Source organism: Gobius niger (genome assembly GCF_951799975.1).
Source record: "Gobius niger genome assembly, chromosome: 13".
NCBI classification, from domain to species: domain Eukaryota; kingdom Metazoa; phylum Chordata; class Actinopteri; order Gobiiformes; family Gobiidae; genus Gobius; species Gobius niger.
This window is the reverse complement of record NC_136864.1, coordinates 18,748,696-18,760,871: the sequence shown is the minus strand read 5'-3', so window position 1 is coordinate 18,760,871 and position 12,176 is coordinate 18,748,696. Positions and strand designations below refer to the sequence as shown.

The 12,176-nt window shown below is 40.2% G+C and overlaps 1 protein-coding gene across 2 annotated transcripts in view; it reads left to right on the top strand.

Annotated features, from left to right (window-relative positions):
* The window catches only part of LOC306972204 (ephrin type-A receptor 3-like), an 86,460-nt gene that overhangs the window by 54,676 nt on the left and 19,608 nt on the right, over nt 1–12,176 (top strand). For both annotated transcript variants that reach the window (XM_079568748.1, XM_079568747.1), the window contains exon 10: nt 1,781–1,889. In XM_079568748.1, the coding sequence (XP_079424874.1) occupies nt 1,781–1,889 (109 nt within the window). The remainder of the gene's footprint in view (nt 1–1,780; nt 1,890–12,176) is intronic.

Genomic DNA, 12,176 nt, shown 5'->3' with positions numbered 1-12,176 from the left:
AGTGGGAAATGTTTCACAAACTGCTGGTGTTGTACCTCTGTCTTGTTATGTCGAGACCCTCTGTTAACCGTCTCTATTGCCTTTGTATTCTGTCACACCCGTTTCATTATTGTGTCATGTTTTCTTCTGGAGAGGCCTGTTGTACGGCGCTAAAGAGAGCATTGATTCTCACACTAAAAGACAGTAGGGGTAATCATTTAACGTACATAAAAGTGCTGGATTTATTTTAGTTGCCTATTGGAGCGTAAAACATATACATTAGACTATCACCCAATAATCAATCACAGCAGTTAAAAGGACATATTTCTGTGGGCGCATGGTGGGTGAGGGTTCGCTCTCTGGCTTTGAAGAAGTGAGGAGTTTCTGCTCACTTTACATTGCTTTACTCGGGCCTTCTTTGTAACCGAAACAAGTGTGTTGCTAAAAGGACAATTAGAGTAAGGACAATTAGAGCAGAAGTTATGGTGAAAAACGTGGCTGTATCCGTCAATATTTGACAGGAACAAACAATGCCCCTCCCCTCAGGCAGGAGGCTACGGTCTATCCAGACCCACACCTCCTGCCACTTGAACAGTTTTTTCCCCTCCGCCATCAGACTCATGAACGGTAACAAGATCAAATAACTCTATATCAGACTCATGACTATAATAACCTGTTCCAGCCATTTGCACTGCTCTATTGCATTATGTGGTCTGTCCACACTCATATCTGCTGCTAACACTTAATATACCTGCACATCTATGAATACAGTACTGCTGTAGTTCTATGTCAAATTGTTGTTGTCCTATCATACTTTACTTTTTTTTTAGTATTTATTTATTTTAATATTCTTTATGCATACCCTTATAGTCTTTCATAGCTTATTTTTATCTAAATTCTGTGTTCAAGTGTACCGAGAAAAATTCCTAGCTAGTGAACCTGTTCTCAAAAGATGTATTTTACACACCAATGTCCTAATGTGTAGAATGAGCCCAGACCAACTATCTCTATTGTCCTGCACGAGCTAAACAGAGAGACTGCAGTTACGCGTAAGACCTGAGGTGGCAAGTAAAAAAAATGGCAACTTCCATCTAGTCCCTTTAAAGAGTACGAATAAAGATTTTACCATTTAGTATGTCCTACTGCCGATTAAGTAATAACAGGGGGAAAATGATGTGTCCCATGTATATAACACCTGCTCCACTGTCAAGTTCATACTGTATTTTGTGCCAGCCGCCCTGCCAGCAATCATATGAAGGTTATCTATTCTGATCAATGCTATCGATCCCTATAGAAGTGTGTGTGCGCGTGCTGGTAAATGTAATAGGAGATCAATGTTTATCTGTGGCAGCCTCAGGGCATTCACTGGCTTCTTCACATTGGGATATATACACACACAGGCACACGCGTCCGCTCATGCTTAGCTAAGCCAGATAAATGGGGTATTTGTTTTGAGTAATGGCTCGATCGGTGTGGCGTAAAAATCAATGTGTCTTTGCAGAAAGTTCTCGGCAGTAAGCCTTGTTATGTGCAATGTTAACATATCCATTCGGACAGCGAGGCCGAACGGGGAACGTGTTTCACGTCAGCTCTCAGAGGCAATACACACCAAAACTGAGAGGGCTTTTCATCAAGAGCCGTACTTGCTATTCAGTCCACTTCCTCAGCTCATTTTTGTTCCTTCTCTCTAATTGTATCTTTTATTTCAATTGCAATCATCTGCCACAAGCTTCTGCTCCCTTCTCATAGTCTTTCCTTAGTATTTAAGGTAATTATATCCCTCTTTCTTTCTCACTTATAGATGTCCTGGCCATTGGGGATCCAAATCAGTCCACGATCCTCGCTGTGTCTATTGCTGGGGGCATTGTGCTACTCATCTTCCTGGTGACCTGTTTTGTTGTCAGTGGAAGGTAAGCTCTAAAACAAGTACAGTGAATGCATTTTTTAACATTGTTATAGTGAAACTTTTTCAAAATGTCTTGTTTTCTTATGACACAACTTGATGTGGTGCAATGCATAAAACAGTAGCTTTACTTAAGGCAGAATTTCCTGCATTGTCGATTGCACAGTTGAAAAGTTCTTATGATCAATGCCTTACTCTCGTGTTCACCGAGCGCAACTTCATTTTTATCAAGAGCTGCAGGAAAGAAATTATGAATTTATGAAATATTAATTCTAGTCTGTGGAATTCAAAATGAGGTACGACTTCAGACCAAAAATACCTTGGTAATAAAAAAAGAAGCTAGGAGAGCTCGAGTCCTCATATCATTCTCCGGATACGACAAGTCGGAGAGCCAATGGCGGACCAGGGTCACTTTGAGGTTCAGACACTGACAGGTATAATCTTATTGGTCATGTAGAGGAAGGTCAGGAGTTAAGACAATTATAGAGAAAGTGAATTTTGAGTGCAGCGGCTTAGTGGAAAGGGAAGTCAGATGTAGTGTTTGTCGTACCGGAAATAAATAGTCTCGCCGCTACTTTTAGATATAGTGGTTTATACTTAAAAATATATATAATATAATTTCAAATTGCATGGAATTGTATTTGTATTTTTGGGGCATCATCAGCTCATCTTTAAATCAGGGAAGGCTGTTTACAAGCGTTGCTAATTATTAGTCATTCATGCAGCATAAGCCCAAAATGAGAAGCCCTTCAGTTCTCTTTAGTGCTTGTAAACTTGAAGCAAGCATCCGTAAAATGTAAATTAATAAATAGCATGAACTCAGAGTAACTCCAAACAAAGCACAGACCCCACTTTTAAGGTATAAGCACAGACCGCGTGGTGAGTACAGGCTCCAGCGAACCGCGCACACTAATAGGATGAATTACGAATGTCACTGATTTGCTGTATGTTTTACTGAAAGAAAAATCTCTCCACTTTGACATTTTATACGCTGCTAGATGAACCAAAGCTTGCGCTGTTTTGTACGTGGCAGCCCCTCTATAATGCGTCTCTTTGAAGGTTAATGCTGTGTATCTAAAAAAAAAAAAAAAAAGAGGCCAAAGTGGCGGCGGAGATGAGAGGCAGAGAGGGGAATAAAAAAGAATACAGATTGTTGTGAGAAGATGAAAGGCCGCTGAAGCTCTTTGGAAGGGGACGACAGCCTGTGTAATTCACTGCCGCTGTAACTGTTTGTCTACAATGGGCCCAGGACTAGATTAGCCACATGTTAAAAACTACACACACACACACTCCCTAATGCAGGCAGGCTAAAAACATTAGTATTGATTCAGGTGATTGCTTATCAGGCTGAGTGCTCTATTCACTATTGACTCGGAGGGATGTAATCAGCAGAGACTGTCCTCCCTGCCGCACAAGTGACTGTTGTGTGTTGTGAGTTTTTAATCAGTGGGGAATTGCCGTATAAGCCTCAACATATATGCCGACAAAACAACCTGTTAAGCATATCGTCCCATAGTGGCAGACACTTGACTGAGCAGGTTTTTAAGTAGTAACTAGATTTCACATGCAAGGGTCAAAGTATTTACCCCTTAACTCCCACCTTAAAGGAACAGGCCAACGTTTTTCCATACTGAGATATGTTCTATGTAACGTGTCACTTGAAAGACCTACAAACTCATGTAAGCTTCTTGTTTTTGTTTTCAAGTTGTAGTAGTAGTAGTAGTTGTAGTTTTGTTACTATCAAGTTTTTGTTGCTTTTGTTCAATGCTTTTTTGCCACATTTCTGTTGTGTTTTTTTTTTTTTTTGCCACATGTGTTATGCAACAGTGATCAAGCCACAAAATGTGATGAAAACACAACCACAAAGGATGAAAACGTGACAATAATAATGAGGAAGAAGCTCAGATTAGTTTTGTAGGTGAGGTTTTAACCTGGCCTACAGTTGGTATGCTCTAGTCGAGAAGCTTTTAGATTTGGGTAAAACTGGAGAAAATGTGCCCGGTTTGGGGGGGGTCAAGAGGTTAAAGGGGCTGGATGCGTGTTGGCCATTTTATGCTCACTACGGCCACCTCAGGCCATATGTGTAACTGCACCTTTGATATTAAGCCCGTGCATGACCGCACTTCGAAGTGACACCTTTTTGAGTGACAGTGCAGAACAGGTCTGGGTTCATTCTACACATTCTACATGGCTGGAACATGTAGGGGGAGGAAAAAACTTAATTTTACATTTTTTTAACTCCCTATAGTCCCTTTAATATTCCATTGAACTTTTGATACCGAGTTGTTCTTTATAGTTAAATTGACATCGAAATTAATCCTGTTCAAACAACCCGGAGGGGGAAACTGTAGGCCTGTTTTCTACACAAGGGTGCACACATCAAGAGCCAAGCCTTTCTTCTTGTTGCTTTTGTGTCTATACCACATACAGGTGAATGCACTTGGGAGGAAGCCGAGTTGATTGCTGTTTCTGTTAAACAACATGTGAGAGTGGTTGGAGTGGTGTGGTTTGGCACTGGGGACTAGAGCGAGAATCAAAGGCAATGATGATGACGGGATGGTATAGATACTAGAGGAGGAGGTGATGATGGAGACAGTGATAGAGATGCTTGAGTGGAAGATAGAAATGCTGAAGAAAGGAGCTGTGAAAAAGATGAAAAGAGCGAGGAGGGAAGATGGCGTGTGGCCGATTGCACCGTCATATGCAACACAAGTGTTATTCGGTATGGTTTCGGAGGAATTTAAAAGACCCAAAAAAAAAAAAATCATATATCAGGATGTGTTTTTTCTGTCTAGTAGAGCCCTCGCCTCCTTTTCTTCATCTATCACAGCTGCCGTCTTATCCGTCAATCACACGAGAATCCATTTTTCTCAACATGTTCTCATTTCGCTCCCTCCTTCCCCGCTCTCTAACGTGTCTGTCTGCCTTTCATTTCCTGTACTGTTCCCGAAATTTACTTTTGGATGAGAATTTGCGGCACAATTCAGAGCCCCGACTGGTGTAACATATCTAATATGAGATGCATTTGCCCTCGATGTGAATCCTAATGAGATTCAGGAAGGAAATTGACAATGAGTGAGTTTGGCCTTATTGAACTTTCCCACTGGACATTTCAAAGACATTTTTGTTCAAACGTCAGCACTTTTAATCGTTGTCCAACAGCCGGATGGTTGTCTTGTAGTTAGATATTTTATCTTTAACTTTGGTAAGATGGAGCTTGATGATTTTGAGAAGAGGCCAAATGAAAGCTGTACAGTAAAATTGAGAGCTTAAGGCATTTGACCAACACTAAACATAACTACACCTGCAGTGGGACACGTTAATTTGAAATAAGATTTTGTTTTTATTATGCACAGTTGTTTTGGCTCAAACAAATTTGATATCTGAAGAAATATACTTTATTTTGCTACTCGCAAGTCAAAAGCCCATGCAAAGCATGCCGTTTTGTGGTCTAACAATTCCCCAACAATCACAAAAGTGCTCTTTCTGCGTCAACATTATGCTCTCTTGCAATTTTCTTGCTGGTTTTACATCCACTTTGCCTGGGTGTTGGCGGGATCCCAAACAGCTCCACCTCATAAACGGCCTGATTTGCGGTGCCTCTCTACTCTGTCCTGTGTGCTTTTACTACACCACTGTTATGCTATTGTTACCGCAGGAGGGAAAACACTCAAAAACATCAAAAACCTCTTCAGACGCTGTACGCCACTGACAAATCACTCTAGTTACAGCCACACGGTCGTCATTATTGCCCTGCAAGCGAGTGCCATAGCTGGCAATGTGCGCGTTAGAAGTTTGTCCGTCCCTGGGCTGAGACTTGGCAGGTGCAAGCTAAGGACTGGCATTATGATGGATCCGGCAGATGGCCTTTCACTCAAAAAGTGCTCTCCTCTTGTTCCTTGTGAAACACGTTGCAGCTTCTGCCTCACAGCATCTGTGTCTTCGGATGCTTTTGTCTGCTGTCTAACGATACTGAGTCTTTGTAATAGCTGGAGGCTTTGGGAGGATGCCAGACTGCTGTGTATGCGTCTTCCTTGGTTTATAATGTGTTTTTGGGTGACACCATTTGCATCTATAACTTCAGAACTGTTTTTTTTCTCTAATGGAACCGAAATGTAACAAATACAAGCAATAAGACCTTAATGGTAGATTATGTTACTGCTTTAAAATGGCAAAACAATAATAAAGCCATGCTGGAATCGTCCACTAGTTTTACCAATGGATTTGCCTGGCCTGCCAGACACTCCTTTCTGTTTACAAGAAGAACTGTCTGGACAGCGGTCCAATCACGCACCGAGAGGCGGGACTTCATTCCCCCAAGAGGCGGAAGCCGTCACCACACTCTACCAAAACCATAGAGATGGCGTGCGCGCCGAGTGATGCAATGTTTTCTTCTGCTCTTTTGTCTGTTTTAAATCATTTGAAAAAAAATGTTATCCCTAAAACCGGAGCAAGAAACAGCGTTTGAAGGGTTCCTCGTAAATAAGGATGTTTTTGGAAAGGCTTCTTGCTGCTTGTTGCTGCAACGTATCTAGTGTTGCTCTGATTGGTTGATGCCGTCTGTCAATCACGCCCACCGGGAAATCGTTGAGATCTTGCTTGCTCCCAGACCATATGTCTTTGAAATATCTGTATGAAAAAGCATGTAGTGTGGCAGGCCAGGCAACCAATGGATAGCATGACAGGCAACCAAAAGCATGTGCTGTGGTGCTCTGTGGGCTGTCTGCATGGACAAAACTGTGGGTGGGCTTAAAAATAACAACACATGGACAAATAAACAACTTCTACATCAAGCCAGAGCAGTTTTTAATTGTTACCAGTTATATTAATTGTTTGATGTGAAATGAATGTGATTAATATCCATCTGTAATGGCTCCTGTTTGAATGATTCATGCAGCATGCTCAGGTGCAGACCGGATCAAGACCTCCCTTTAGCCAATCACTCTCCAACAACAAAGTGCTGTATTTAGTTTTGACTAATGTTATAATTGTTTGCAAGTACGTATGAATAGATCTCTTCTATAAATTAATATCAATGTGATTGCTACAAAGCATAAGTAGATTCAATGCAAGCGTATCAGTTTGACCTTTACAAGAAGGACTGAAAGTTTAAATCTTTTTTTATATAAGACTCTTTTATCTCCTTGATGTGGACATAGTGGCAGAGTGGTTAGTGCTTTGAATAAATTGTGAGTGACTGTCTGTTTAAACTAATTGTAATTGTAAATATATAGATTTCAGTTATGTGTGTGAAACATGGTTAATACAGTACATCCTTTGTACATAGCGACTTTTTAAATATACAAGTCAAGTAAAATACATATCAAGTAAAATGCAAAAAAAACATTACTACTTTTTTTTGGGGGTGTGAAGAGGGTGTGAAGCTGTCCTGTTCATGTTATTCCCTCTCATCTGCTGCATCTCTTTGTAGACTTACATCTGCTGTCTAATTCTGAGACATCCAACAGGAGGTCAGGGCCACAATCTGTTAATGGAAATGTCTGGAAATCCTAAAATCAAAACAGAGTCTTTAATTGAAAATGAAAGATAGTTTCTCATTAGTTTTCCATAAAGACAAAGACTTAGGCATTACAAAGCTTGCTTTTGTACAGCGTGAACAAGGGCTGTTTAAGTTGAGCACAACAAAGGCACAGAGTAAGACATCCAGGAAAGTGAGACGTCTTCAGAGTTGGGAGGAACATCAACTAAAAGAAAAGGGAGCCGTTTTGCCTTAAAATGTCTTGTCGATACATGTTAGCAGAGGTAGCATCTGTTGCAGCCTAAGGTTATTCTTAAAACTTAATGACTGCATTGAGAGAAGAGCATTGTAATGACGACATTTGATGAAAGATGTGGTGAAAAGAACAAGCAATGAGAAAAAGGTAATGAGAGGCTGGAATGAAATCAAACAAATGCTCCTTTTTGTTTGGAACAGGAACTGAATAAAGCATTGTAAAGGGCTTCTGTGCACAGTAACTAATGGTTCATTGTGAGATTAGTGCACTGCGGCTGTAAGGTAGAAGAGCGCATGATATTTTGGATGCTTTTGGGGTTTATAGTAACTGTTCTTTAGTACAATTTTGATAAGAGAAAAAACAAAGAAAACAAGGCACTCTTCTCGACTATGTCTGGGATAAAGAAACTCCCAGCATTTAATTCATTATCCCCTTGGAATAAAGAGTTTTTTTAGATAATGCAAATAGAGAACTTTAGCATTTATTTTCTCTCATGCGTTTTTGCTCCCTGAACACCAAACTTCCAGAGCGCTCTGTTTTTTTTTTAAATACATTATTTATATTCTGCACAATGACCTTTAAGAAGTGGCACTTTATGTTAAATGTGCAAAACCCTTCCCCTATTTCTGTTTACTATTTGGAGACAACAAGAGCTAGTAAAACACAATAGCAACAAGATAACATCAATGCAAGATGGCACACTAATGAAAACATTAAAAACGTGTTAGAGATTCGGAACATTTCTTTTAGGATTTTAGCTGACATTTTTGTGATATCAGGGTTGTTGACAGTAAAAGAGCCTTATTTTCTGTTCTCTTCATAAAATAGCTGGGTGTTGTTCTAGCATAAAGCTATTTAAATCATCGGTTCTTAACTTTGATTTTATTCACTCTTTATCCTGGCACAACCCAAATAATGCTTTATTCAGCTTTTTTTCTTTGAAAAATATGCTCATCATATTATGTTTTCTAAATATTACATTGGGGTATGCCACATACTTCTGTTGATTTAATAATTGATAAGGCTGACAATCAAAAACAGTCACTCTTGGCCCACAGAAATGGTCCTTTTGGTCACAAGCCACTGGGCAAGAGCCATTGCATAAATAATTCAGACTCTGAGCAAATCATGTATTTGTACACCCATTATATTATGTGTTTTCCTTGTAAATCTGTTGGTTAAAAGGAATTAAATAACTAAAGTCAACAAACTAGAAAGTGCACTTTAAAAAAATAATTATGATTGATCGGTTTTCTTCAAAAGCCTTGGACTTAAGCTCAGATTTACACCTCTTGAAAGTCTAAAAGCTGCTCAAACATGTTCACAATAATAGTGTGAAGTTAGACATGCAGACAATAACCGCATTGTGCAATGTGCTTAAACTAACCTACAGGCGGCAAAAGGGAAAATATCTGCAACAACAATTGATGGTGCCAATCTGTATTAAATTTATTCAGAAATCCAGTCAAACTTGTTCTGAAAGAGGGTGAAAACTGAACAGCATAATGGATTATATTTTGAATAATGCCGAAATAAAAAGTGGAAAACACAAACAATGGCCGGCGTCTTGCCAAATGACTCGCCAAATGGAAGTTGGGCTGAATTCGCGAGAGACAGGACTGATCCAACATATCCCTGTGGGTGGTTTCTGGGTAGTTTGCTTGATAATAACAGTAATAATGCCTTCGCAGCCAAAACAGTGACACAAAGGCGGCTCGTGCACATGACAATAACGTGTGTAATGCTATTAGACACTTTTGTATGTGTCGCTTATGGGCCGCTACTTTCAATTAAAGTCGCTAAGCTGCGGGGTGTATCCGAATCGAGCTTTGTCTGCAGAAACGCCTGGAAAAGTAGCTTATACAAAACAATGCAGTAATGGCCGGGCGTCGCTTCAGGTGCGAGAATATTTGCCAAGGATTTATGCAAATGCACAGATGTTTCCTTGGGATTCGTCTAATGTCCTGTAAACACCACATGCACACTTTTTGTTGCCTTTTCAAACTTTATGGCACATGTTAGCACCGCGGCCTAATCAAGTCCAGTCATTACGCTGATTGGTTTCACGCCTCGCTATTAGCAAATATATAGATACACTCGAGTTAATTACACTAGACACGCTCCTTTGCTTCCTTCCCTTGTTTCCTCGTGACCTTTTTGCCAGGTCGTAAAAAAAAAAAAAAAAAAACTTCTACGTTGCACCATTTATGTACCTCTCCTATTTGATTCTTTATGGCTTTTTTCTCTTTCCCTCTTTATTATCAGCGGCGGTAACGGGACGCTCTGAATGAAATGTTTCCAAACAGCCTCCTAATGAAACAAAGACAGATTTACTAGTCGTAACTCTGCGGCTAATCATTCCCGCTCATGGTCACGTGGTAGTGCTGTACCCAAAATGTAAGATGGCGTCGCATTCATTCACTCGCTCGCACCGCACCCCCACCCGAAATTAATTATCAGCATTTACAAAAACCACGGACCTTATTAGCGTCCAGACTGTTTTTTTTGTTTTTGCAGCGTGCTTTAATAACATGGAATGATTTCAAAGCATTGATTTCTGTTGCAGTAATTATATATTATTAAATGGCTTAACATTAAATGAAATAGCCATTAATATTAGTAATGAGCAGAAGAGATGGGCACAGCGGGGCGCCGGGTGTCATTTTATTGTGTTGTGGAGCAAGGGTGACTAATGATGTAGTGATTTTTTTTTTTTTTTTCAATTTCATTAGCCCTCAGAAAGTGCAGTGGAAAGAAAGGGAGAGGAGATACAATATTCTGTCTGTGTGAGTGATCTTACGTGCCCTGTTATTTTCACTTTTCTACATTTCTCAAAAGCCTACTTTGGTAACAGTGGATCCCATAATGGCACCGCTGTACCACTTTGGTACAAATGTGTTGTCATTGTGTTCAATATAGACTCAGAGGGAATGGTTTTCTTGCAAATTGTTACTAGCTCTTAAAAAGTCAATGTTAGGAAATATCTTGAGTGTTGTCTCAAAGCAGAACTCAAAGAAAGTAACTCATGCCCCTAGAGGCCATAAGCGTCACTGCAGGTGTCGTAGCATTTCACGTTTTTTTACTCACTAATTGTCCGTGAGAGTAAATACTACGCTGACAGAAAAGACAAAGGGAGAGAGGGATATTGTTCATCCAATTACACAATGGAGATCATTTTTTTCACTCAAACTTGGCTGTAAATACTGTTTACGTGACGCTAGCCTGCAGTTAGCTTTGCCTGTTAGCCTGTTAGCTTCTTCTTCGTGATTCCATTGGTGTGTGTGTATTGGTGGCTCCGACCCAGATTCAGGCTAGTTGCAATTGTGATTTTCTGGCTAGAGACACCAGAGGGAGATGAAAGACCCTCCAATCATCCCATTGACACTTGTTTTACCTCCAGACGGTCTACGAAAAGGATTTATTATGGTAAACAAGTTTTTGCCAGTTTTTGGTGCATACTGGTGTTGTAAATCGTGTTTACAATGTTAAAGTTCCCCTGATTTTTGACTCTGTATGTCTGACATCTTTTTGTTGTTGTTCCTTTTTGGCTCTATGGACTATATGAAGATTTGAGAAGGGACGTGTTGTTATTAAGAGGAGCCATGCCATTGTACAGAAAGAGCAGAGGAACATGGCATATGTGGATTGTGGGCCATTGGACAAAAATGATTTAAGTTAAAGCAAGGATTAACGCTGGATATAACACCCCAGGAGAGATAAAGGGCAATGGGAAACAGAATGGGAAATGACCGGGAAGTATGTGTGTGTGTGTGTGTGGGGGGGGGGGGGGGGGGGCTGCGGTAATATATGGATATGGAGCTCTATGAAGGTGGAATGACAAATGGGTCTCGAGTGACAGAGTCTTATATTAAAAAGTAAATTGATATGCAAATGTGGAGTGTGTGGCTTTGGAGGACGGGGATCGCCTGTTGTCCGCGCTCAAGTGGAACAGAATAAAGAAGGAGAAAGTGAGACTGATATAGCTGGGTTCGATTTGCACATGTGTTTTTGCCCAATGTGTGTGGAAATAGAGGAGGAAAAGAGCGCCGTGATGGTAGCTCAATGCAACAGTGGTCTTCTAATGACGAGAGAAAGGTCCGACTTCACAGCGCAGCAAGGCAGTACAAAGTATCATAGTTGATGGCAGATGAATAGGATGCTTGTCAATGTAAAGCAACATGGGATGCAAATCAATGATCCCAGCATACAAGTGGCATTTAACGGCTAAGTGGTAATAGATATAATATGTAATGAGTAATGAATGACTATAAAAGTATAATAGGGCTATAGAAATCTATAAATCTAATCAATGTAATGTCCCGTTTTCATTAACTGTGGAAAATGGAGTCACTTCACAGATAATGTACAAAACAATCGTACCCCCCGCCTTGAGAGCCCATTATCTCCCGTCCGACTTTGCCCAAATCTAAAAGCTTCTCAACTGGAGACCAACATTGTAATGCCTCATTTGAAAGAAAACTGGTTGGCATGGTTTTGTCACATTTTTAAAGCGCTTTCGTCATGTTTTTGTCACTTTTTGTCGTGTTATTGTTACTTTT